This window comes from Lolium rigidum, chromosome 6 (assembly GCF_022539505.1).
Source record: "Lolium rigidum isolate FL_2022 chromosome 6, APGP_CSIRO_Lrig_0.1, whole genome shotgun sequence".
In the NCBI taxonomy this organism is placed as follows: Eukaryota; Viridiplantae; Streptophyta; class Magnoliopsida; order Poales; family Poaceae; genus Lolium; species Lolium rigidum.
In genome coordinates this window covers 136583010-136609449 of record NC_061513.1, presented here as the reverse complement: position 1 = coordinate 136609449, position 26440 = coordinate 136583010, and the positions used below count along the sequence as shown (strand labels likewise).

The 26440-nt window shown below is 42.8% G+C and overlaps 3 protein-coding genes across 8 annotated transcripts; all 3 read left to right on the top strand.

Moving 5' to 3' along the window:
* Window positions 1–10389: 10389 nt before the first annotated feature.
* Window positions 10390–12038, top strand: LOC124665013 (LEAF RUST 10 DISEASE-RESISTANCE LOCUS RECEPTOR-LIKE PROTEIN KINASE-like 2.7). Its single transcript, XM_047202412.1, has one exon. The coding sequence runs from the start codon at window positions 10573–10575 to the stop codon at window positions 11443–11445; it is 873 nt and encodes a 290-aa protein (XP_047058368.1). The 5' UTR covers window positions 10390–10572; the 3' UTR covers window positions 11446–12038.
* A 3094-nt stretch (window positions 12039–15132) lies between these two features.
* LOC124665011 (LEAF RUST 10 DISEASE-RESISTANCE LOCUS RECEPTOR-LIKE PROTEIN KINASE-like 2.1) lies at window positions 15133–16303 on the top strand. Its single transcript, XM_047202410.1, has one exon. The coding sequence runs from the start codon at window positions 15158–15160 to the stop codon at window positions 16178–16180; it is 1023 nt and encodes a 340-aa protein (XP_047058366.1). The 5' UTR covers window positions 15133–15157; the 3' UTR covers window positions 16181–16303.
* Window positions 16304–17191: 888 nt separating this feature from the next.
* Window positions 17192–24807, top strand: LOC124665014. Of its 6 annotated transcripts, none has more exons than XR_006990456.1 (11): window positions 17192–17564; window positions 18177–18359; window positions 18666–18723; window positions 18812–18958; window positions 19535–19626; window positions 21078–21146; window positions 21219–21498; window positions 21671–21744; window positions 21821–21909; window positions 22008–22243; window positions 22653–23814. XR_006990456.1 is itself a non-coding variant. In XM_047202413.1 (2 exons), the coding sequence occupies exons 1-2, from the start codon at window positions 17517–17519 to the stop codon at window positions 18492–18494; spliced, it is 366 nt and encodes a 121-aa protein (XP_047058369.1). In that variant the 5' UTR covers window positions 17192–17516; the 3' UTR covers window positions 18495–18636. The 6 variants fall into 6 exon arrangements, 1 of the variants encoding a protein (XP_047058369.1); XR_006990453.1 differs by having other exon boundaries at window positions 21671–21909; window positions 22653–22898; window positions 23038–23814; XR_006990454.1 differs by lacking the exon at window positions 22653–23814 and adding an exon at window positions 24502–24807 and having other exon boundaries at window positions 21671–21909.
* Window positions 24808–26440: the final 1633 nt, after the last annotated feature.

Here is a 26440-nt window from a genome sequence, read left to right as displayed (position 1 = left end):
TAGTTTAGCCATAGAGGGGAACTAGCTTCCTAAACCTAGCTGCTATTTAGCTAGAATCTATTCATAGCCTCTGTAGCTAGTTAAATACTCTACAAATAGAGTCCGTGATAAGACTAGACTACGAGTCGTTCTTCCGGAGTTTATTTGCGGATTTACCTCATTGTAGAGTAGGAGGTCATGGCTGATCTTATGTACAGCAGTCCGCATGTAATTCTATAGACATGCCTTGGACCCGCATATGTTTCTGTTGTACCACTCTGAGCGATATAATACTCGTGGATCGGTGTTTCATTGGTGTTATATCAGACTTGCATACTACACCATGCAGTGGTATGCCGGGTCACCACAATGAGGGTGCTCCTTCAGTGTTCTGACCAGCAGTGGCCGTCGGCTCATCAGATGACCCAGCTTTAGGTTCAGTTGTTGCCATTGATATTGTTGCAATGTTGGATGGTGCAACTTCAGGTCTGGATCGCTTCTTCTGTGCAACTGTTGCAGAAGAAGCAACTATCTGCAAGCAAAGTAGAGGCTACATTAGTAGGAAACATTTAGCATGTACGTATTTTCTATCATAGTTCAGACATAGTTCCACGGACACTGAGCCGAAGTTTTGTCGATAGTGCGCCGATCCTCATCCGAATGAAGATCATCATCGGTAGTAGCTATCTCTTCCGGATTCGGTTCGTACGATGGGTCCTCTTCGACCTCCTTCTCTTCGCAGTCTGTGTCCTTTAGATTGTTACTAGTTCCTATTTGTACCCCACCATACACTAATGAACGTGCAAAACTAGAGAAATCTTGCTGATTTTTGTGGCCAGGTCCAAATCTTTCAGCCAAATTTTTTTCCATGCGTACTACATTTTCTTGCATTTGTTTCTCCTTGACAAGCTCATATGCCGGCTTGACGGGGTTTTCTGTGTGCGCTGAAATAATCGGAAGAGCGGAGCGTGAACAAAACATAAGAGGGGGCCAATTCCATAGAAAACAGCAAATAATTGTCTTTGCAAAATATTGTACAAGCAGCAAATGATTGAAAACATAAGAGTCTACGTATGATGTCGGCGAACAAAACATAAGAGGGGGCATATGCCAGGCTAAGGGACATCATGTGCTTTTAGATATCTACTCGTAATAAATAATTTTCAATGGGATGCAGCCAAGTCCCTCTACTTTTGTTTGAAGTCGTAATTAGGATGCACCATTTCTACCTGATTAATCCCTTGTCTCAGTTACTAACGCACACGCGCACCAAAAGCATCATTGAGGTTACAAAATTAGAATCGAAAAGAACTTAAAAGGAAGTATGTTTTGTGATCACCTAGAAAAGAACTAACTAGATCCATATAAAACAGACAAACAATTGTTCTAGATCAAACTACGCTTCCTCCGAAACCGAGGAATAAAAGTCCGAAGCAATGTCGTTGTTCACTGTAGCTCGTCAGGCTGTTTTCGGCAACGGCTGGAATTAGTTCAGTTAAGTGTTTCGGCAAACAATTGTCTATGCAAAAGATTGTACAGCAACGGGATGGCAAAGATTGTATAGCACGACATGATTGTCTCTGGAATAAAAACGATAAACCGTAGACGTATGATGTCGGGATTGGATCTATCAAATATGCAAGATCTAGATATAGGTCAAACGGGCGTGGTAGACATGTAAAACCGATCTCTCGATCGAACCATCCGAAAAACACAACAACAAGCCGATCACCGACAGATTTACCTCGGGGTTTCTTCGAGCCGGGCGCCTTCTTCGGCGTGTGTGCGCGATTTTCCTTCCCCGACGTTTCGACGATCGCCGGCCATGGCGACCACCGGCCGGGGAGATAGATGCGAGATGGAAGAACATCCGGCGAAGACACCGGATCGGGGTGAGCACGAGAGGATGAGGTCGGGGGGTGGGGAGTTAAGATGCTCGTAAATCATGTGGGAGAGGCACGACGTATATAAGGGAGGGCGAAATATTTGTTAGGTGGGGTGCGCGGGAGGAGTGGAGGGAACAAAAAAATTTGGGCGTTTTGGCAGCCGGCGTACTACAATTTGGAGGGAACAAATTATTGCCGTGAAAGAAAAAATATTACTCTGAAAATGGAACTGTACATGTATATTTTAATTAAAAAATGACAGAAAACGAGTAAAACTCATAATAAATGCTAAATTCAATGTAAAATCATCAATAACTAGTGGGACTGAGTAAATGTTGTGACATTCATGTGGAAAATTCAAATTTAAATTTTTTATGAGGTTTGGTGTAGTTTGATGTGAATTTACACAAGTGAGGGCATTTTCGGCATAACGGTCGAATCGTCGACCCCGGAAGTTGTAAAACCTTTTGCATGTGAGGTATATGTGAGAAAACATCCCACATATACATGTTATTGTTCACACATGTGAGATTTTGTCTGAAAACAGTTGTGAAACCTCATGTTGGTTGGGTCGATCCATGTGTGGACCCACATCGATGATGTCGGTGAAGGGCTCTTTTTCAAGCAAGCTGCACTTCAAAGACTCAGATTGAGCTGTAAATTTTTGTGAGTGGTCATGAAGGGTAGGTATGTGTGCCTGAGGAGTTTCATATTTTTCTGACAATTTTAGGTGTTTGTTTATTTTTTTATTTAAAAAATGACAGAAAACAAGTAAAACTCATAATAAATGCTAAATTCAATGTAAAATCATCAGTAACTAGTGAGACTGAGTAAATGTTGTGACATTCATGTGGAAAATTCAAATTTAAATTTTTCATGAGGTTTGGTGTAGTTTGATGTGAATTTACACAAGTGAGGGCATTTTCGGGATAACGGTCGAATCGTCGACCCCGGAAGTTGTAAAACCTTTTGCATGTGAGGTATATGTGAGAACACATCCCACATATACATGTTATTGTTCACACATGTGAGATTTTGTCTGAAAACAGTTGTGAAACCTCATGTTGGTTGGGTCGATCCATGTGTGGACCCACATCGATGATGTCGGTGAAGGGCTCATTTTCAAGCAAGCTGCACTTCAAAGACTCAGATTGAGCTGCAAATTTTTGTGAGTGGTCATGAAGGGTAGGTATGTGTGCCTGAGGAGTTTCATATTTTTTTGACAATTTTAGGTGTTTGTTTATTTTTTTAATTAAAAAATGATAGAAAATGAGTAAAACTCATAATAAATGCTAAATTCAATGTAAAATCATCAGTAACTAGTGGGACTGAGTAAATGTTGTGACATTCATGTGGAAAATTCAAATTTAAATTTTTCATGAGGTTTGCTGTAGTTTGATGTGAATTTACACACGTGAGGGCATTTTCGGCATAACGGTCGAATCGTCGACCCCGGAAGTTGTAAAACCTTTTGCATGTGAGGTATATGTGAGAACACATCCATGGTGGAAAGTTGTAAGGAATTACAAAAACAGGCCATATACTGTAAGGATTACTCATACTTCCAAAGGGACTGAAACCGTCTGTGGCAAAACCTAGTCTTATGTTACGAGGATCTTTAGCAAACCAATGAAACTTGGCATCAAAGTGCTTCCATGCCTCACCATCGGCAGGGTGCCTCGGTACATTGGGCTCAACAAACCTCTTCTCTTTGTGCCATCTAGTATGTGTCGACATTTCCTTTTTAACAAATAGTCTACGCAACCTTTTAATTATAGGAAAGTACCTTAACACCTTGTGAGGGATTTTATTTTTTGCAGTAGGGTCTCTATATCTTGATAATCCAAAAACATGGCAGTGCGTATCGTCCTTGTGATCTCCCCAAAATAAAGAACAATCAAACTTGCATACATGAATTGTCTCATAACCAAGCCCAACATCGGAAAGAACACTCTTAGCATCGGCATATGATTTGGGAAAGTCCACACGTGGCAAAGTCGTACGTAAAAGCTGAAGTAAGAGATCAAATCCTCTGTTTGTTATCCGGGTGTATGATTTGACATGAAGGAGCTTAATAATGAACGACAACCTAGTGAAAGTGGTGCATCCCTCATGAAGTTCTTTTTTGGTCGACTCAATTAGATTAGCATAAATATTTGGCGAGGTTAGGACCTTTATTTCCGGACTTCGCAGTTCATCGATCATACTAGACGAATCATCAACATAACAATCACCATTGTCTTCCTCTTCATCATTGTCACTATCATACGCACCATCATCATTTCTATCCCGCCCTTCGTCATCACTAAAACCTTCCCCATGTCTAGTCCATCTTGTATACGTCATGGACATACACGAACAATTGCGGTGATCCTCGATCGTTTTTATATCTCGACGTATCAGATTTAGGCGGTCCTTGCAAGGGCACAAGATTGGTTCATCCGTATTGTCCAAGTGTTCTCGCGCAAACTTGATGAAATCCCTAACACTCGCCATGTACTTTGTTGTGAACTTCGGGTGCCATCGGTTATCCAACTTCGATCCATTGCCTACAATTCGGTTAAGAATATGCCAACGTTCTTCGAACGGATCTTGACAACTGATTAAAAAATCTAGACCTACCGAACAATCAGGAGAACTCACCGATGATGCGTCTCGCCGCCTCCACAATGGAGCCTTCACGGATTTCTTCTCACCTCCATGAGAACCCTAGTCGATTCGACTGTTAGCAAGATCACCTAGATAGGCCGTGTCTACTAGCGACGCGACTTAAAAGAGGCACCCGCGGCCGACATAAATATTAATGAGGAAATTATTATGTCGTAACATCTACATCACACCATTGAAATAAATATGTAGAATAGACTAGTTACGGATCCAGATCAAAACTCCATATCTACCTTAGCGGTAACACTCCGCGTCGGTCACGTCAAAGCCCTGGTTCGATTCTTCCAAAACACAATTTTTACTTAATTAAATATGTTCCTGACAAGTGGGTCACGCATGATATATAAAACTAATAGCATTTAATAAAGTAACTTAGTATTATTTACCTGCTATGTGGGTCCGTTGTATATGCAAATCACGGTTTACATACACCATGATCTTTGATTTCGTCACCTATTAACAGACACGATGGAAGCCCTTCCCGGTTGGGTAATGGGTGACGATTTTTTGTTGACGAAAAATCATACCGTCAAGCATTACCTTAAATGCATGACGGAAGATGAATTCGTCACCTATAAGGACACATCCATGACGGTATGCATTTTTATCACCAGGGTTTTCGTCAACAAATATCCCTTTTCTTGTAGTGAAATCCACAAAGCTGCCAAAGGGCTACCTCTCTAACCAGGATATGTTTTAAATATTTCAATGAAATTCCCCATAGCCAGACCTAACATATTAATAACACTTTGGGGTTGATAGAAATTAGATGCAACATGAATGAACGACAAAGCTGTGGCATGAGCGATTTTGAATTCAAAAAAAGTTGCGTAATTGTTTCATCATGGTGACAAAACCAAAACCAAAACTATGTCTAGGAGGATAATACTTTTTTTAATATGATTCCCCTTCTTAGGTACCATAAAAGATGGAAATCCCTAACGGGACCTTATTTTCCATATTTTCCTATTATTGATTGGTGCATCCCCATGAACTAGGGCTTAGTAAATTTGTTTGACCTTGAACAAACCATTCTAATGAAAGTTCCAGCAGTACAAGTCATGTCCAAGAACTAAGACAATGTTTACTAGCCTCTTTGGTAAGGTATTTTTTAGCAAACATTAAATAATAAATCTTGCCTAAAAGACACATTTGGAACTTTGGAAGTGATATAGCTGGTACTTCCTTAATTATATTCTAATGTATATTTACGTCTAGCAGTATGATAGATTCATTGGTATTCAACACTCAACGGTACATTCCCAAGCAAGGGTCTTCCCAAAATCTTATTTGCGAACCTAGAAAATATCAGATGTTAATCGGAGGTTCTTATTTCTCTATGGAGGCACCAGTTGAAATACCTAAATAGGAATAAAGGAGAAGGGTAAAAGTGAAAGTTAAATCCTAAGGTCAAAGGCAGCCCACAAGGCAGGAGGCCCATAAAGGAGAATGAAGCCCACTATTCCCATAGGTGCTCATCCCTCATGGTTCAAGGAAACTCTCCTCCATGTACTAAGTACATGGACCAAACAATACAAACATGATGTAAATCCCACACAATAATAGCCTACTCTCTCCATCCCGATATACATGACCGCATAAATTTAATCAACAGTTAATTATTCTAAGTTTGCTCAAGCCAGATATACAAATATGGAGATCTACAATATCAATAGATATACCTCAAGATATATTTTCATAATATGTTTATTCAATATTTAGTTGTTAAATATTGTCCTCTATATATTATTTGGTCAAAGTAAGTTCTGATTTTGGAGTAAATTAATACGCTCGGTTTTTCGGGTAGGCAGGAGATACTTTCACATATACTGGCACATGGTCAATATTGTAACACTTCAATGGTAGACCGAGACACTATGCCATGGCTGTCACATACTATTTCACCAGAGTGGCATGCTTGGATCAATGATTTCGTGTCTGGAGAAAGTGTTGCGAGCTGTGTTAACGATGACACATGTCAATTTTTCAGACAAGAAAATGTTTGCGCCAAGGTGACCCTCTATCACCAATTTTATTCAAAATTATGGTTGATATGCTCGCCATCTTGATCGAACGTGCTAAGTCTGATGGTCAAATTGAAGGGGTGATCCCACACCTGGTAGATAGGGGCTTACCAATCCTTCAATACGCTGATGATACAATTTTATTTATGAAATATGACCTCGATAAAGCTTGAAATTTAAAGCTAATCTTGGTTGCTTTTGAGCAACTATCGGGTCTCAAAATTAATTTCCATAAAATTGAATTGTTTTGCTTCAACGAGGCTCAGGACTCAGTTGCCACATATATGGAACTATTTGGTTGTGTGCAAGGCCAGTTTCCTATCAACTATTTGGGTATCCCGATCCATTATCAGAGATTAACAGTTGCTGACTGGAAACTAGTAGAGGAAAGACTTCAGAAGCGACTTAGTAGTTGGAAAGGTAAAGTATTATCCCTAGAAGGAATATTGGTACTCATTAATTCAGTACTTACCAATATGGTGTTGTATATGATATCCTTCTTCCTTTTGCCTAAAGGTGTTTTACACAAGCTCGATTATTATCGATCGAGATTTTTCGGAAAGGGGATAGTGAGAAAAAGAAATATCGACCGGTTAAGTGTAATGTTGTATGCCGTCCCAAGGATATGGGTGGGTTGGGTGTTCATGACCTCGAGGTCAAAAACTTGGCCTTACTAGGTAAGTGGATTTTCAAGCTTCTTACTGAAGATAGTGTATGGCAGACCCTCGTTAAGAGAAAGTACATTGGCGAGAAAGCGTTATCCCAAATCCTTTGGAAATCTGGGGACTCGCATTTCTGGGTCGGCCTAATGGCTAAGAAGAAAATTTTCTTCAAATATGGTACCTTTTCCATTAAGGACAGATCGGCGATACGGTTCTGCGAGGACTCCTGGTTATGGAATAGGCCTCTTTCTGAACAATATCCGGCGTTATATAGCATTCTTTGTCGCAAAAGTGATACCATTGCTTTAGTAATGATGAACTCACCTCCGTCAGTGATGTTTAGACAGGATTTATATGGCCTAAGGCTTCATGCGTGGAACACCTTACTTCTTCGTTTGGAATCCATTCAATTGTCGGAAGGGCCGGATAATTTTTTTTGGAAATTACAATCCACTGGAAAGTTTACAGTAAGTTCATTGTACAATGCAATTATTCAACCTAATATACCAGTTGATAAGAACAAGAAGATTTGGTAGATGAAAATACCGCTAAAAATTAAGATTTTTGGCTAGTATTTACATCGAGGAGTAATCCTAACCAAAGATAATCTTGTGAAACACAATTGGTTTGGGAGTACTCAGTGTGTTTTATGTCATCACAATGAGACGATTAAACACTTGTTCCTCCGGTGCCAATTTGCTAGATCTATATGGTCATGCATCCAAGTAGATTCTGATTTGTATCCCCCGACTAGTGTAGCCAATATCTTTGGTAATTGGGTTCATGGTATTGATCACGGGTTTAAAACGCTTATTAGGGTGTGAGCGCTATCCGTTATATGGTGGCTATGGTTATGCAGAAATGACAAAGTTTTTAACGATAATAATTGTTCTCTGTTGCAGGTTATATCCAAATATACCGCTATTCTCCGTTCGTGGTCTGCGCTGCAAAGAGTGGAGAACCACGACCTCTTTACGAAGGTATGTACACGGTTGTAGAATACGGAGAGAGATACTTTTTCCCTACATGGGTGGCAACATAATCCATGGATTGGACCATCACTTTCATCCTAGGCGTTCTACAATTGCTCGTGATTGATATGTAATTCACCTTTTCTATTTTACTTTAAGACATTGAGACTCGGCTGTGTGCATCTTAATTGTGCAGAGGCAAGGTGTAATTGCTTATTTAAGTAATAAAGCGTCCATTATTAAGAAAAAAATTCTAGTATATCTTGACATGCGTTAAATGGCTTCTTGGAAAACAAAGGGAAACATAAGTTGGTTGGCCTTCTGTTGTTTCTTCATTGATAGTTTGGACTTTGGATGAACATTAAGATATAGGTACACCTAAAGATGACACTTTATATTTTTGTTCTTGCACTTGGAGAGCGCTTTCTGACACAGAATTTCCTAGGATATGGATAGTCTTTTCCAATGCGATTAAATAAAGCGACATCGTGTCAAGCTAACTTTATCTGTAAGAAGTTTTAGGATTTTTTTAAGTACTATTAAGTATAAGTAGAACTTGTAGATGGACGGCACAATGTTTTTTTTTTGGCCTGCACCGATCAAGCCATGGGTCATGCTAGAACTTGGCAACGGACCTGTCGCCCACCGTAATGGTAGTGGCCGAGTAGAAGAACTCTATGTCATCCTTGTTGTACATGTTGTTCAAGGAAAACCCAGCTCTAGCCAGATCATTCCAAGCAATTCAAGGCCACAGAAGCCGAAGAGCCCGCGAAAATTTAGCCATATGAAGAATTCCCAATCCTTGGCAATTTACTTCGAACTTTCCCCATGTAACCTTGTTTGTCCCAGCCCAAAAGAAGGCTCTCTCAAGTTTCTCAATTTGTCCCGAAGATTCGACATTCATTTTCGAGGAGGCATTATCTAACGAGGATTGGATAGCTCAGATCAACATGAACAATGGCCTCATACTTGCCACCATTTAGGAGTTCGTCAAAGTTTGGATAGTGTTGCAGGAGGTTCACCTCACAGAGGGTGTAAGGGATGATATAACTTGAAATTTTTTTCCATTGATGGTGCATACTCCGCTTCCTCCGCTTACAAAGAACAATTTTTTGTCTCGCCAACTCCGAGATGCCCTAGCTCATTTGGAAAGGATAGGCCCCTCCCAAAATCATTTTTTCATGGCTTGTAATTCAAGACCATGTTTGGACTGCAGATATGCTTGAGTGGTGGGGATGGCCCAACCGCGGGACATGCCAACTTTGTAAGCAACAAAATGAAACTGCAGCTCATCTCCTCTTCACTTGCAGTGCATATACTCTCTTCGGATATGGCGCTCGATAAAGGAGTGGTTTGGGCTTACGAAGCTAAACCTAAAGAAGTGGGTGGTCTTCGGCGAGGTTAAAGATTGGTGGTCATTGGTGTTGCAACGCAATGGGTCACGGTAGAAGATTTTGACATCCATCATCATGCTAGTCTGGTGGGAGATTTGAAATGAGAGAAATGCTCGAGCCTTCCACAATAAGAGCTCCATGCCATCTCTAATCGTATACAAGATCAAAGGTGAGCTAAATAATTGGGTCAAGGCGGGCTCCAAACACCATGGAGATGTAATCTCGGGAGAGTACGTAATCCCTTATATCGGCCACTTTGGCCTTGGTTTGTTTCTCTTGTAAAAACTTGTGATTTTTTCTTCTTAATTAATCAGATGAGGCAAATCTTTTTGCCTCCATTTTTTTTTAAAGACAACTTCAGGAGATCTTGGTGTAACTTTTGCTTTGTAAAAGTTTCTCCTTGCTCGTGTTTGTTCTATTTTTTTGGGGGTATTATATAATTTTTTCTGTATCAACAGTAATGAAGTCAGACACGCTTCCATTGACCAGTGAATAACAATTTGCAACGAACGTGGGCGAGGGGCATAGAAAGGAGGAAATGGCGTGGAATGGACCAGCAGCCGCGTCCAGTCGTGGTCATGTGGAGCTAAATTTCCCGAAGTGCCCGCTGCCCTTCAGCCATATCGTGACTATGGACTGTCCCGAGCAATCCCACCGTCGGTCAGCTTTACTGACCGAGAAAATCGGCACTCTACCTAGTCTCGTCTTCTTCATCCACACGATGCTTCCACTACCCCTCCTCCCTGTCCTGCTCCTCCTCGCCGTGGTGGACGGCTACCCGTCCGTCTGCAGCAACGCCACCTGCGGCGACCTCACCATCGACTACCCGTTCTGGCTCAACTCATCTTCAGCCTCCAGCTGCGGCTATCCGGGCCTCGGCCTTGCATGCGACGACAACATCACTCTAATTCTCCTCGCTCACTCCCACGATCGGTACAGAGTCTCACGCATCGACTACTACACGCACACGGTGTCACTCGCCAGTCGTCATGGCTCACCCACTCCGCCTGCTCGTCTTCGTCTTCCTCGTCGTCCATGCCTCCCCTCTTCCGCTCAGCACCTACGACGATTCCATGTGCTCGGAATCGTTCAGGTGCGGTGACGTTGACATCGCCTATCCATTTTTTCTGTCAAACGCGACACAAGTAAGCCCAGACTACACATCCAACTACTCCTGCGGCTACACCGACCTGAAGATCTTCTGCGAAGGCGAGGGGAACGCCATGGCCCCGATCCTTCATCTCGGAGGAGACCGCTACACCATCGTTAACATCTCCTACGACAAACATACCTTCATCCTCGGCGACACCGACGTGCTCCGCGGCAACAACTGCCCCAGAGTCAGCCACGACGTGTCACTCGGCCAAGCGTGGCTGGGCTACACCGACTCCTTGAGCAGCCTAGCCTTCTTCTTCGACTGTTACGACGCAGGCGAGGTCCTGCCTCCTGATTTAAAAGATCACCAGATAAACTGCACAGGGTTCAGTGGAGACGGTGTTTCCTTCGTGTTCGTCGCTGGCTATGAGGAACGCAATGTTTCTCAAAAGTACGACTTGGCTGGCCACTGCAATCATAGTTTCGTTGTGCCGGTACATGAAGATCCTCTACTGGGAAGTGGTCAGCAGCTCATGCTGCCGGCGGAGTACGGTGGCGTGCTTAAGAAGGGGTTCGAGTTGGAATGGAACCAGGGCGCAGAGCAAGTATGCAACCTGTGCGAGCAATCTGACGGACGGTGCTCCTACAGCGAGAACAAGCAATTCCTTGGTTGCTTGTGCACTGGTGGGAAGGTGGGCGTTCAGGATTGCAACGGCGGCGGTGCCACCCCTGCTTCTGCAGAACCCTCGTCAAGTAAGTTTTCTTGAAACAAACATTATCTATATCACGCAAGTCCTGTTAACTAATTGGTGACTTATAGTCGACTTGTGAGTTACGAAGTTCCCGGCTATCTCTTCCAACAAAGTTTTCAGTATACTTACTATGTTTTGCCGCTTACAGATATACACGGTTTTGACGATTCAAAATTATAAAATCTTTATGTGAGAAGGAATTTCGGCAGCGCTCTGCTCATCTAAATCAATCTAATTTAGATACAGTCAGCAACACAAACTGGAAGACAGAGACAGCAGAGGAATAACTACTCTGGCGCCGAGATACAGATGACTGGCAAGACGCCGCAATGTAGTACCGTTGAATCTTACGCCCCATTAGCCGCCCTTCCTTCTCTGAAATTTCCTTATCGGAGACCAAGAGCCCTCGCAACATGTGAACAAAGATAGGCGGGCGGGCAGCGAACCAAAGCAGGCAATGGAACCGTGCCGCTAACTTAGTCACGCAGCCATGCCTTTCTTGCTAAGCCCCCACCACCAGCTGCTGCAGCTGTTTCTCCTCTTGGTTGCCGTTGCTGCTTCCCATGGCGATGCATCCGGTGCTACTTACGACAACTCCATGTGCTTGTCAAAACCTTACACCTGCGGAGGCGTGAGCTTCAGCTACCCGTTCTATCTCTCTAGCGAGATAAAAGAGCTCAACGGCAACGGGTACCAGAGTTCTTACTGTGGCTATCCTGGCATGGGGATCGTCTGCGACGACAGCAAGCCCATGTTGCAACTTGACGGCGTGGAGAACTACACAGTCAAGAGCATCGACGGCGCGCGCGCAAATCTCTCTCTAGCCGATCCGGAGGCCGTGGATGGCAGCTGCCCAAGAGTCGATCACAACGTGACCTTCGGACCGGGCACATGGCTGGACTTCCCTGCCAGCACGGTCGACTACCTCGTCTTCTTCCTCAGCTGCTACTTCGGGCCTGGCCTCGTCAAACCGGCTACCGTCGATCCGATCACCTGCTCCGAATTCGTCAGAGCTGTTCCTGGACTGTCGTTCGTGCTTCCTAACGAGTCAGTTCCTGCCGGGAACTGGTCGCAGGCGTGCCGCCAAGTCATAATAGTTCCTGTGTTCAAATACGGCCCGGTCGACCCAAGTAATAGCACATGGAGAAACACTGGATACGGCGACGTTCTTCGCCAGGGCTTCCAGGTGTCGTGGGACAACAGACCAATCTCTTGTACGCAGTGCGAGGAATCCGACGGACGGTGCGCCTACAAGCAAACAGGAGAATTCCATGGTTGCTTGTGCACCAACGGCCAAATCGGCGATAGGAGCTGCACTACCTACAATTCAACTGGTAAGTACTTCTCAATCTAAATAGCAACAAGGGAATCAATTTTTTTTTGTGAGACATATGAATGTAGATTTCGAAGAACTCGTAAGCAGTACGTGTACTAACCCATAAAAAACGTACCCTACTTAAAAAAAAAACTTACCCATCTAGATAGACTTAAACTGGATTTAGTTTCTGGAAATTATTCGTCAATTTGTATCTCGCACCCTCCGTTTCCTTTCTATGCCTAGGACTCGGGCTGCCTGTGGCTCTTTGGTTTCGTTTCCTTTTAGTTTTATGCTTCAGTAAAGGTTTCTTTAATGCAGATCGACAAGGAGACACTCGTTGGGTAAAAAAAAAATTAATGACGAGCACGAATATTCCGAAACTAGTTGCACCCACACTCCATTATTGGATGTCGCACTTTTGAATTTTCAAAAAATGTGAAATAAAATCTTGGAGATGGTTTATATTGTATCATATGTGTGCACATAGAAAATTTTACGTGACTTGTGGAAAAAAAGAAAAGACCAAAGGAATAGTATTCCATAATTATTTGTCTTTTTGTGTACGCCATACGTTTTCAAAGAAAAATGATGAAACTTCTCAGATGCTGAGATGCATAATGCACAACATAATATATGTCCCTGAATTTTTTCGTCATTTTTAAATACTTAAAAACCGTGCTTTAATCCACTAGCCCATGCTACTAGTGCGTGCATCATTAAATCCAATGATGCTTTAATCCACTAGCCCGTGCGTGTAGCCTCCTGATCTCTCTCAACGGCTGGTCCAATAGTGCCCTGTCCAGTCTGACCAAAACCTCCAGCACTGCATATGAATTGACATTTGTAAGAAAAGATTACCTGATGTCGGGGTTATGCCAAATAGGGTATTACCGCGGTAGTCGGTAGAGGTTTAATCCAGCAAGCCCGGGTGGTCCATTTGGGTGGCGAAACTTTCAAGCTAGTCAAGAGGTCCAGTTGCTAGAAGATGGAAGCCCAAGCCAACTAAGGAAGGTCCATGACAGATTTTCTGGAAGAAAGAATATTTGTAGTATAAGTCACGGTGCATAGCTTATAGCCACGACGATTTCTGAAGCTACAGAAGGCTATAGCTTTAACTGACGACCTGATCTTTGAGAAAGTCAGAAATTGCAGTTACTTATCATGTGCTGTATCAAATTATTGCTTTTGGATTTATACATGCAAAAAGTTCGTTGTTTTTCATCCTTTTGGGTACAAGATTAGTTGTTCCTGTAACACAAATTACTAAGGTGTTGGATGCCTGGACCCGTAGAGGAACAACAGTTAAGTTACCTTCTACTATTTCAATGTGTATGGTACGGACGATGATACTAACCATGCAGTAAAAAAATTATTTTCTGAATAAATGCATCTTTCATCTACTTATGAGCCCTTATGTTGATTTTTGCAGGACAGAAGAAGGCAAGAATAAAAATATGTAAGAAATATCTCCCGACCAGATTATTAATTCTTTTCCATCTTCCATCTTTTACAAACTGTTTGTTTCAATCATATGTATTTAGCAACTCCGCAATATATTGCACTTTAACATAATTTTGCGATGCTTTTTATCCCATTGACAAATATTGCCGTGTTTTATTCCAAGCTGTGACCATGCGACAGGTTACCCCCATGCCCCCATTTTATCAATTTCCCCAAATTGTCGAATTAGACGAGAGTGGATTTTGTACACTCGCCTATGGGTGATAACAAAAGGAGAGAGAAAAGAATCTTTCCATCTATCATGGTGGACACAAATCTCAAAAATAAACGGATGGTGACGGAAATAACCACACCTATGCGTGTGTGTACAAAAGTATTTCCGCAAATTAGACCCACTTTTTCGGATAACATGGCAGCTGACAGGCTAGGCATGTATTTTCTGGGGGACTATAGATTATATTAAATGCCTATAATTTCATAAATGAGGTCGAAAGAATGAAACTGCGTCGCGCTACAGCTTCTGATATATACGTGGACATGTCTTGTCAATTTATGGGATACAACATAATGAGATAAATATCTTCGCAATGTCACAACTAGAGTTTAAAATATGACAATATTTTTTAATAGTGTAAATCCTGTCAGAGTAACAACTAAAGGCAAAAGGTGGAACATACTCTAAATATATCTATACCTTTAGAATACACAATGCAGTCGGTTTGTCCACAAGGATCTTCGGTAACTCGAGATCCGTTGCTTTCTTTTACGTGACACTAGAAATTGTGTTGCTTCCATATATGCACTAATTTATGGCTTTGTCATTATGCGGTACAATAAAAGAAGGGCAAAGAAACCAAATTAGTATAAGTTTTCATAAGTTTCTTCCCCTTTTGATGCCTTTTCCCTCAAATTGTCCACACAGATATAATAGCAGGCATCTCAAGCATAATGCTTTGTCTGCTTTTGTTTGCATTTTGGTTGGGCTATAAGAAGTACGGACGCAAAAAGAAATCAAAGGAAACAGCAAGAATTGAGTCTTTCCTACAAAAGAATGGAACCATACATCCAAAAAGATACACTTATGCACAAGTGAAAAGAATGACGGCATCTTTTGCTGAAAAGCTAGGTCAAGGTGGATTTGGTGCTGTTTACAGAGGAAGCTTCTCTGATGGCCGTCAGATAGCAGTGAAGATGTTGAAGGACTACAAGACTGATGGGGAGGATTTCATCAATGAGGTGGCTAGCATTAGTAGAACTTCTCATGTTAACGTCGTTACTCTCATAGGATTTTGCTTGGAAGGATCCAAAAGGGCACTAATTTATGACTATATGCCTAATGGTTCACTTGAAAGGTATGCTTTCAAAGATAACTCTCAAGGTGGAAATACTTTAGGTTGGGAGAAATTATTTGATATAGCAGTCGGCATTGCTCGAGGACTTGAGTATCTCCACCGAGGATGCAATACTCGCATCGTACATTTTGATATCAAACCCCACAACATTCTGTTGGATCAAGATTTTTGTCCTAAGATCTCTGATTTTGGACTAGCAAAGTTGTGCCTCAATAAGGAAAGTGCTATTTCCATTGGTGGTGCAAGAGGAACAATAGGTTATATTGCCCCCGAGGTTTATTCGAAGCAATTTGGCGTAGTGAGTAGCAAATCTGATGTCTACAGTTATGGAATGATGGTTCTTGAGATGGTTGGGGCAAGGGATAAGAATATCAGTGCAAACAGTGAATCTAGCAGCCAATATTTCCCACAATGGATTTATGAAAATTTAGATGAATATTGTGTTAGTGCTTCTGAAATTAATGGTGAGATCACAGAGACTGTAAGGAAGATGATAGTGGTTGGTCTGTGGTGCATACAGTTAAGTGCTACTGACCGTCCAACAATGACTAGAGTCGTCGAGATGCTAGAAGGGACCACAAGTGTCCTTGAATTGCCACCAAAGGTGTTGTTTAGTTGATAATCATCATCAACAAATATGTTAATATAGATGCTGAGCACTTGCTCCAGTATTGCACCATTGTAAGGAGCTGAAAATTTCAAGATTTCCATATAATGTTGTAAATTGTGTGCAAGTCGCCTACCAAATTGTGCACTTGCTTACCAGGCCGTTGGGTCATCCTCGGCCAATAATTTCTGGACAAAAGACATGTGCTCAGCTCGGCTTTATACCCTAAACCCTTTTGTGCATTAGAGAGTCAGTATTGCACTACTGTTGCTCAGGTCTAATCTTTTATTTGCCACTGCACAAATCTATACAACAGGATACTTGGATTCAGTATTAAAATTTCGGGGTTCAGGTTCAGAGCGTACCTGATTCAGAGTAGAGCAAAATGCCGAGTAATCAAGTCATGTTGCAGATTCCGGATCTCAGCGGGCCGCCGCCACCCTAACCGTGCCCGTAGCAGGCGCACCGCGACGGAACGCGGGGTATCCAGCCGCTAAGATAGCGCCTATTGCGGTGCGCCGGCAGGCCGCAGGCGTCTAGTGTGCCCGGCAAGGTAGGGAACACCAGGATGCGGCGACGGCCGACCGCGGCGTGACGGCGCGAGGAGAGACAGTTGAGAGTAAGCGTCGATGCGGATTTGCCTTCTTTTTTTTGCGCTAGACTAGAGGAATGGTGAAAACTGTCGGCGTTCTCTGCCAATACAGCCTGGGTCCAACGGCCAGTGTCATCCGCGACGAGAAAGGGAATCGTCCTTCCATGTTTCTCTACTATTATCTCTATCTCTATCTCTATCTCTACTATATAATATATAAAAAGGAGGAACTGGTTCTGTTTCCTCCGGTTGAAACTTTCGTCCTACATATTTTCTTGTGTGACCATTTTACCCTCCCACCACAACATCAAACAATGCATCAGGCAATCCCGAACTACGTGGCGAATTCTCTTTCCGTCATTCTTTTTCCTTTTTTGGCACCGTTTCCAGCAGCCCCGCGCCCCCGCACCCCGCCCCCTGCCGCCCGACGCCGGCCCCATCCATTCCTCGCCGGCTCCCTCCCTCGGCAACCACCTCCCCTTGGGGCTTCCAAGATCGGGAGGGAGGATCGGAGCCTTAGCTAGCCACCTCCCCGATCCCCTTTCTCTCGTTCTTCTTTCCCTCTCCTAGATCACCTCGCTAGGGCTTCTCCCCCTCCCCGATCTAGCAGCCGCAGCGGCCAGCGAGGAGCAGCACCAGCAATGGCATCCGGCGGTGGCGCGCTTGGAGCATGGACATCGACAGGGAGGAGGTCAAGGTCTAGATCTGAAGCAGTGCGAGCCACTGCTGGAGGCGGAGTTGAATGTGCTCTGCCTCATGGCCATGGAGAGCAACGTCCACCGCATCGAACCCCGGCCCATCAAGGTACGTGTTATCCCTCACCTCCTCCGTATCAGGCGCAAGTGGCCGTCCGCTCTGCGCTGGATATCTGCCTTTGGTCCATTTGTAAGAGCGACGTATTTTTCAGGGGTCTTAATTGGTATAGGTTGTCATGATTTGGCGGAGGAAGACTGGAAGCAAAACCAAGTTTCGGCTGATATATTTTATTTTGTCTTCCCTTCACTGTATATAATCAATCTTCTCATTCCATTTTAACTGTTAGGAACGTAGGATGCTATTGGGACTTGGGAGTATCACATAGAAAAATCTTAGTTACCCAGCCAGTTACTGGTTAAGGGATACAAAATCCTGTGTTCATCCTTGGATCGGACTGATAAAATGTTATGGCCAGCTTCAACTAATACTGGACCAGATGAGTTATAGTAAAATCACTTCATATTTAGTTATAATCGAACTTTACACATATGAATATTAACAGTTATACCTTTCCTGTTTTTCTGCAAAGGTAAGCATGTCATCGGAGAGTAGTTATAGCTGTGTTGGTGTAGTATTTTAGATTGCTACTTCTACCCTGTGATTTCACATGTATCTGCATTAAAAACACTGTTCCTGATACCCATCTGTGTTTCATTTCAGATACGTGAAGAACCACCATCATATTCAACATCTGTCCTACAGAAGTGTGAGTCGTTTGACAACCCCCATGTGGGTGTGCGAGTCGAAGTTCTGGATCACACGAGGATACTGATAAGAGTTCCAGTTTCGGGAATCCTCAATCCGGGAAAGCATTGTATGACTTCACAAGGCGGCGATGATGAGGTACATTGGGTGCAATTCCTGGCTAAATCTTATCTTTCTGAAGTCCAATGCATCAAGTTTGATGGGGCATCAGTTATCAGGAAAACAATCATCTGTTATAGTGGGGTAATTATTTATTTCCTGAAGCTAAATTAGTTGATGTTCATTTGATATTGGTTTACATTTAGTTGGTTATTTTTTCAGTTTTCTAATTTTTTGCACTCAAAACTGACCTCAAGCGAACGTCGAAATAATCAAAGCTGTCTCTATTTTCGAAGTGAATGCCAAAACAATCAAGTTAACACATATTTATGTAACTGTTGTTAGCTGAGTTTGAACTCTCGAGAAGATGTCGATCGAATATGAGGTTGATGGTTGGTACTACGTAAGTTCTTATGACCTCACCACTTATTACTTATAACCTGGCTGCAAATGAAAGATTTCTAATAGGGCAACTATTGCTATTTGCTCAGGTAAAGAAAAAAGAGATCTAGAAGGGATGGGAAGATAGCAGGTCTGGTGCCTGCTTTGGGTATGTGAGCTCGTGATAGCAATGAACCTTGTGACATACTACTCTGAGAGCTGTTTCTATTGAATTTGGTAACAAATGTGGTATCAATGTGAGTACATCTTATTGATTTTTCTCCAGATATGTGCAATGTATTGATGATTTAACGAGAAACTGTTCCGAAACATGTTTCTACAGGTTAATTGTATGCTAGAAATATGTTTTGGGACAAGTTAATGCAACACGTTTGACTCGGATTTGGTGAACTACATGTAAATTTAAACAAATGTTATATTTGTATACTCATATGGCATGGTCAAATGGAACTTTTCCATCTTTTTATATTTCAATCGTATATATGTTTTGCTCTTCGCATACATTGTTATTTTGTGCCAGGATTTGTGTTTTCACTTTTATGTAAGCCTGTACTATATAGTATACGTATATCTAGGTCGTTCTAGAAGTCAGCTGGTAAGTAGAGAAAAACTTATTTTTAAAATTATCCTAGCAGTGATATTATGATTTACGTTCCACGTTGCTGATGGACATGATTTATTTCTAACCAAGCTGTGCAAAATTCTCACTTATTAGATTTCCATTTGTCATGCAGTTTCCTGGCTATTAGCCTTCCATGTCATGTTCTATAAAAAATACCAAGACAGTAACACTTTGCAATGTTTGCTTTCAGAATGAAGTAGTTATAAGAGCATGTGGTCAAGTAGAATCACGGTCAACTTCAGGAACGGCTGTCGCAGATGGGTAAAGCTACAAATTGCTCTGGTATTTTCTTCTACTCGTGATTCCCTAGCTTTTTCGTGATTTTTTTTTCTTTTTCATGTCAATGGGAATAGTGGAACAGTGCAAAAAATAAGTTCTGTACCACGTTGAAAGTGGCAGTTGATTCTTGTTGCAATTGGAAATTGTTTGCTATACCCCACCCTATTTTTAAATTTTTACCCAAAAATAAGACTGTCCCAAAAAAGGAATTGTAGGTCAACAAAGCTGATTCCATGGTAATGCATATCAGTGGACAGGAACTGGATTATCCTCATCATTAACAAGAGACGGTCTACACAGAGAATTAGTACTTTTGATGTACAACCATACCTAATGTTTCACTTTAATTGGGACCAAGGTCTGAAGATTATTTCTTTTGGTGGACACTCACTATTATTGATGTTTATATTTCTTTTGGTGACTCTTATTCTTGAGACCAAGTTATGTGCCATCTTTTTGGGGTGTTCAATGATGATTGATGTTTATATTTTAATATTTTTCAGTCTTTAACGTGTTCTGTTACTCGTGGCAACGCACGGGCATTTTACTAGTATAGTAAAAAGGAAGAACTGGTTCTGTTTCCTCCGACGAAAGTTTCGTCCTACATATTTTCATCTGACCATTTTACCCTCACACTAAATCGTTTCGTCCTCTGGGTTGTACTTCCGCACGCGCCCATATGGGGCAGGCCCAACTAAAACCGCCACACATCCTTCGTCCCCTGCTCTATACTCCCCCATCACGCCATTCCTCCGTCGCTACACCTAGGGTTTTGGCGCCGTCACTGCCGGCATTGTCCTCAGTCGCTACACCTCGCGCATCCATCCACCTCCGCCGCGGCTGAATCCTCTGCTCCCGTGCTACGTACCGGCAGCCATCAACCCAACGAGCTAGCTACGCCTCGGCACCTACCAGCGAGACCCGCTGCCTCACGAGATCCAGATCTCCACCGCAAGGTCGAGCTCCGGGCGCCTAGAGATAGAGGAGAACCAAGTCGAGATCAAGACCTTGAAGCATTACGACCTCAATTGCTGAAGTGTGGAGTCAAGACGGTTTAATTGCTATTGTGGATGTCACGCTTCAATTACTGCACATACTTGATCTAGGCCTCTAGGGAGACGTCAAGGTAGAAGCATAGAACATTATACCGGCGATCAACTCAGTCAACACAGGATACTGAATTCAGGTATAAGCCATCGAAAGACATGTTTTCAATTTTTCAAGACTTGCGTCAAGTGAAGTTTTCATTAACGAGATTGAGCAGTCTTAACCATATAGGAATCATACATAAACAAGCAGCAATGTTCGACAAAATTACACGTCCAGGAATCACTGTTGCTAGACTTTTAATAGAGTTTCCCTTCTCCATATTAATGCGCCTGATTTGTGTTATAGATGTTTTGGCTTGACACTGCCTTCAATTATTTTTAATACTATTTTCTTTGCAAAGCCAGAAACATGCTTAACTCAGACTATTCTAGCGTTGGAGTTGTGGCCGGCTGGCCGCTGCCGCATCGTTCCAGGTTTGACCTCCTCCGTCGAACCCCCTGATGGATCACCCTCAGTAGTGTTTAATGTTGTGATTTTTCTACAAGGCGAACAAGCCGATGGTGATCAACGACATGTAGGTGGCACCTCAGCAGGCCGGCGAGGTCCGCATTAAGATCGTCTTCACCAAGCTCTGCCACACCAAGAGGTCCATGGCGAGGTGGTGGGTTTTGGTATCTGCAGGCTGAAAGGATCTTGCTCGTGGAACCTCTTTCAGAACTGTTGGCTATAAAACTGAAGTAATCTCTATCATGTGTTGCAGATTCGGCCATCTATCATTTTCTTTGTGCTTGTTCACATCTGATTTGTATGTAGGTGTGCAAACAGGTAGGACCAAATTCAATTGATTGTCAAAATGCGTTACCATTAGCTTTTGTCTCGGTTTTGTTTCTCATTCTTGGTTACATGTTGTACATCTTTTGGTTCTAATTCTCAGTCTTGAACTAGCTCTGATTTCATAATCTTGAACTAGCTCTGATTTCAGACCTATTCTTACCAGGCTATGGGTTGTATTCGTTAGTTCACAAGAGGTATTACAGAAGACTATTGTGTTTGTGCTGATGCCTAGATCAGGTACTTCCAATACATTATTGGTTTGCAGACTGTAAGTACACATGTTTGTTAAGCCTGTAGAAGTGTAAAACTTCAGAAGAGGGTGAGTGCATACAGATGGAAGCGTCATATCCAATGTTGACTTGCTATGTTGCTTGGACCATATATATAAATTTGTTCTTGCTGGTATGTGGATTTCCTAATATTAGGTGATAATTTCTTGGTCATTAGTGTTGTATAATCTGAAGAGAAACAATAATAATCAGCTTTGCTATATTTTTTAGATTCAGCAATGGTGCATAGAGGTGGTCCAAATTTACTCCAATCCTTCCTCAATGTATACTGATGGCGGGCAGATTAGTTCAGGGAAGTGGTGATTCCAGTGATGCTCACGTCAAGGACATATTGGATAAGGGGACTGTTGGGAAGAGTGACAACGGATTGAGGATGAATTCAGGTGGTGATGCATATGCTGAATCTATTTTACTACTTCAGAGAGCGCAGTAATCTCTTGAGAATGGTATGTCTGAATTCTCACCCAGTTTATCTTCATTCATTAACCAATTCCTGAATAGTTTGTTCATTCAGACAAATGTGGCATGCCAACTGTCTATATGAACCAAAAAAAATTTGGGTGCAGTTCATCTTCCTGCGTTTGTAAGAAGTGTAAGATCAAACTGATATTTATTCTTGATGCTTGAGAAATACAAGTCATGCTTCAGTTATTCTGATGTTTTTTTATTTCGTTTTCTGGAAAAACCTAAAGCTGTTATATGAACCATCAATAATTGACGTTAGAAATGATGCTGGTAGGGAATTCGTATTACTTAAAAAATTCTATGTCTAACATGATCCGTTTGTTCATAAATCTGGTTGATTTGATAAAGCAACTCAGGAAATGGTCTTGTTGTTGTTCGTCGATTCTGCAGCAGGGGAGCTCTGAAGCTGCTCCCGGGAGTGCATCCATGGCAGTTTTTCTTCTGCCATCCAAGATGGTCGAAGGGCGACCACTCCCACCCTCTTCGTCGGCCACGGTTCTCTCCGGCCGACGATTGAAGGCGAAGAACAACCTCTAGGCTGCCATGCCAAGGGTGTCCAGGTTTGAGAAGCTCTCGTCCGGATGATGCAGTGAATCTTGGCTTCCATCTTCTCCTGGAGAAGTTGATAAAGATCAGGTTGTTGATACTTTGAATTGCACATCTCCACACCCTTGTCCTGCCGAGAGCTTCCAGCTCAAGTATTCTTGAATCTTTCTCGTTGATCAGTGTTGATGCAGTTTTGACTCGAGATCCTTTCCCTTTCCCTCCACCATAGGTTCCTCAAGGTGGAGCAACTCGCTCCATCCATCATCATGTGCATCAAAATCATCAGTTGATTCCTTCCTGACCACCACAGAGTTTTGAATCTTTGCAATACACAACGGAGCAATGATTAGCATAGGAGCCCTTCTGTAGAGGTAATTTTCTTCTTTTAACAGAAGAGGTCCCAAAAGGACCTAGAAGCTTTCATTCATAGCGGTGGTGCAACAAATACAAGAAGAACCATTAAAAGTCGAAATTACAAATAGGTCCAGACAATATACGTAGAGGACCCTAGATCTAGATCTGGAAATGCCATCAGATCCAGCTCCTTCACCACCGCGTCGGAGCACCACGGCACAGCCAAATGCACCTACATCGGGGACAGAACCACTTGGGGCGAAGCATCGGGAGCTAACTGTATAGGAGCAGAGGGGCCTCCATCTTGGCCGGTGACCGAAGAGCTCTCTATGAGCAGCAGGAATATCTGCTCAGTGACTACAAGCAGCTCGAATTCAAACTAAGTCAATCAGAGAACCGGGCAGCGATACTAGGAGAGATGGTAGAGAATTTGGAGGCACAAGCCAAAAGAGCTCTCAGCGAGTCTTAATTTTATTTTTGGTTCTCTTCTAACATTTTTATGATCTTTTTTTTTACCTTGTTGGAGTACAGTTGCTAAATAGTTAAAATTTGATTAGTTTGATATGTGGAATTCAGTGACGCAAATATAAGTTATCTCAATTTTTTTACCAAATGATGTGTTTATTGGACTGAGTCATAATGGAACACTTAGCGGTTGCTTATATTTTAATAATATTTTAAAAATATTTTACCAAATGATGTGTTTATATTTTAATAATATTTTGGTTTGCTTATATGCATCGCTGTCCCGTGGCAACGCACGGGCATATTTACTAGTTTAATAAAAAAGTTAACTACTCAGTAGATATACTTAAAAATAATAGGCATTAATTTTCCTTTGAGAGTACACTCACATTATACAGAAGTGGTATTTTTTTGCTGGATTTTGTAAGTATGTTAGGATAAAAATTAATCAGTGATCAAACTTGTGTTTCTGATGTCCAAAACAACCTCTTTTTTTTATATAGAAACGAAGACACTAGAGTAGTAGTATTTTCTTACATTCTAGCAAGATAAATTCTACTGTAATAGACTTTTTCAATAACTGGGGAAGGGGGAGGGGAGGTTTAACTCGTCACCATTCTCTCACAGGGTGGAGTGTTTTTGGAGAGTGGTGTTTCTTCCGTGCACGGGAGGTCTAGTGCACAGATCTACCGTTTATTTGCTTTGAGATTAGTACTTGAGACAATCTTTGCATGTAGGATTACCCTACACTAGTAATCCCTCTTCCATTGTTTAATATATAGGTTTAATTTTTAGTATGAATTTGAAATAACGATATCTATTGGAATATATATCAAATTAAATTTTTAGTATGAATCCAATTGTCTACGACCAGGTTTTATCGTCTGAAGAGGTGGAACTTTCTCCAACCTGGGCTATCATTCTTGAGGCACGAGAGTTACTGAAGATCTTCCGAGAAATCACCGTCTCGAAGGTGGACCGTGTGAGCAATGGCATAGCTCATGTCTCGGCACAAGTAGGAAAATCAGGTGTTAGTACTATTTTATGTGACTCTGTCCCCAACTACGTTCGGGACCTGGTTTTTCTAGATTGTAGGAACACTCTGTAATTTTGTGGGTAGCAGGTTTCTTTCGCACTCTTTTCCTTACCAGGTACCTGAGGGGACTGGAAGATTTTTAATGAGGCGGCCGGGTGCATCTTATAATATATGTGTTCCTCCATCCAAAAAACACCTTGTTTTGATAAAGTTCAAATTTGAATTTCTGAACACATTCAAACGTGATGATAGACATTGAAACTCAATAAAACTAGATAGCTCCCAAATCCGATAAAGGGAATATATTAATATCAAAAGATACCAATTACACCTAGCCTCTTCAACAACGCAACACCCTAATGGCAATACGGATGCACACAACCAAAAAAGATAAAAGAAAACTAAGAAAGAAAATACCCACTAGACTATCCCAGGCCTAGCAACAGTAATACATCCACCCCTAGACAACACCTAAAATACAGAATCTCCAAAAGCGACGCCTCCAAGAAGGGAACAGTGCACCAGTGCCGTCGTCGCCCGATCAAAGATCTTAGGTTTTCACCCTGAAGATAGTCCCGCTCTCAAAACAATGCCTCCAACAAGGTCATTACCAGACACAACCAGTTAAGGCTAGACCTTGGGTTTTCACCCTGAAAGGTAGTACTCTGAACTTCACATGTGCTGCCGCCCCCACTTTCATACCACTGCTGCGAATCCCGGAACATCAAGCAAGTCCCTCAACATCACGGAGACTTGAACCTTCTTTAGCTAATCCCCCAATCCCGCCTTCATTAAATCCTCTCCTTCTGACTTCACCATGGACCAAAAGTCGCTTGATGTCAACACAGAACAGAGCTTCGCGCCGCTCCCTCCGGAACCAAATGGTCAGGATAAAAGCATGGGTGCGCGCGACCGAATACCACCCGATCCTGTGAACTCCAGGCCGGCAAAAGATGCACTGTTCCATTCGCTGTCGGAGCCTTCCGGAACTCATCACTCCAGCTAGATGAAGAAAGATCGGCATCTAGAACGTCTTCATCTTCGCGGAAGAAGAACCCTAGGACCACAACCATGAAAGCCGGAACGGTCGGGCCCCACGTTGTCGCCATGGCTGGGAGCCACGATCCATCTTCCTCCTCGAACTCGGCCGGTGGAGGTCAGCGGCGATCCCGCTGCCGCCCTTTCCCCGCCGAGTTCCGCCACACCACCACATCTCCCGCCATGATCTAGGTGAAGTAGCCGAAGGCCACCGCCACCAGACCCGCCGTCCACCATCGCCGCCCATGGAAGACCCCGCCTCCGCGCAAACAGGAGTCCATGGACGCGTCACCACCGCTCCCTGCCTTTGGCAGCCGGACGCGGCCGCCACTGCCGACCACGCTGGCGGCAGCGGCCATGAGGAGGAAGATGGGCCGCCTCTTCTTGGGTTCGGGTCGTCGCCCGGAGCCGCCTCGCGTGAGACGACCCGGGGCGAATGTGGGAAGGGAGGAGAGGGGATGGGAGGAGGCGGTGGTGGAGGGTGGAGGGTGAAAGTATAGAGATGGTAAACCTAGAGGGGGGGGTGAATAGGTTTCTACAGATTTTAATTCTTTCTTTGCAATATTAGGCTTTGCGGAATATAAAGGTGAGCCTAATGCAACCTAGGTGAATAGGTTTCTGCGTATTTTAATTCTTTCTTTGCAATATTAGGGTTTGCGGAATCATAAAGGTGAGCCTACGGTAACCTAGGTGATGCACCCTATATGAAGATACAACTATCTCGAGCACGAAGGCTCTC

Coding starts and splice junctions, on each gene's coding strand:
- LOC124665014 (XM_047202413.1), top strand. CDS start 17,517: ATGGCCATGGAGAGCAACGTCCACCGCATCGAACCCCGGCCCATCAAG. Junction 17,565..18,176: donor TCGAACCCCGGCCCATCAAG/GTACGTGTTATC, acceptor GTTTCATTTCAG/ATACGTGAAGAACCACCATC.
- LOC124665011 (XM_047202410.1), top strand. CDS start 15,158: ATGCTTTGTCTGCTTTTGTTTGCATTTTGGTTGGGCTATAAGAAGTAC.
- LOC124665013 (XM_047202412.1), top strand. CDS start 10,573: ATGGCTCACCCACTCCGCCTGCTCGTCTTCGTCTTCCTCGTCGTCCAT.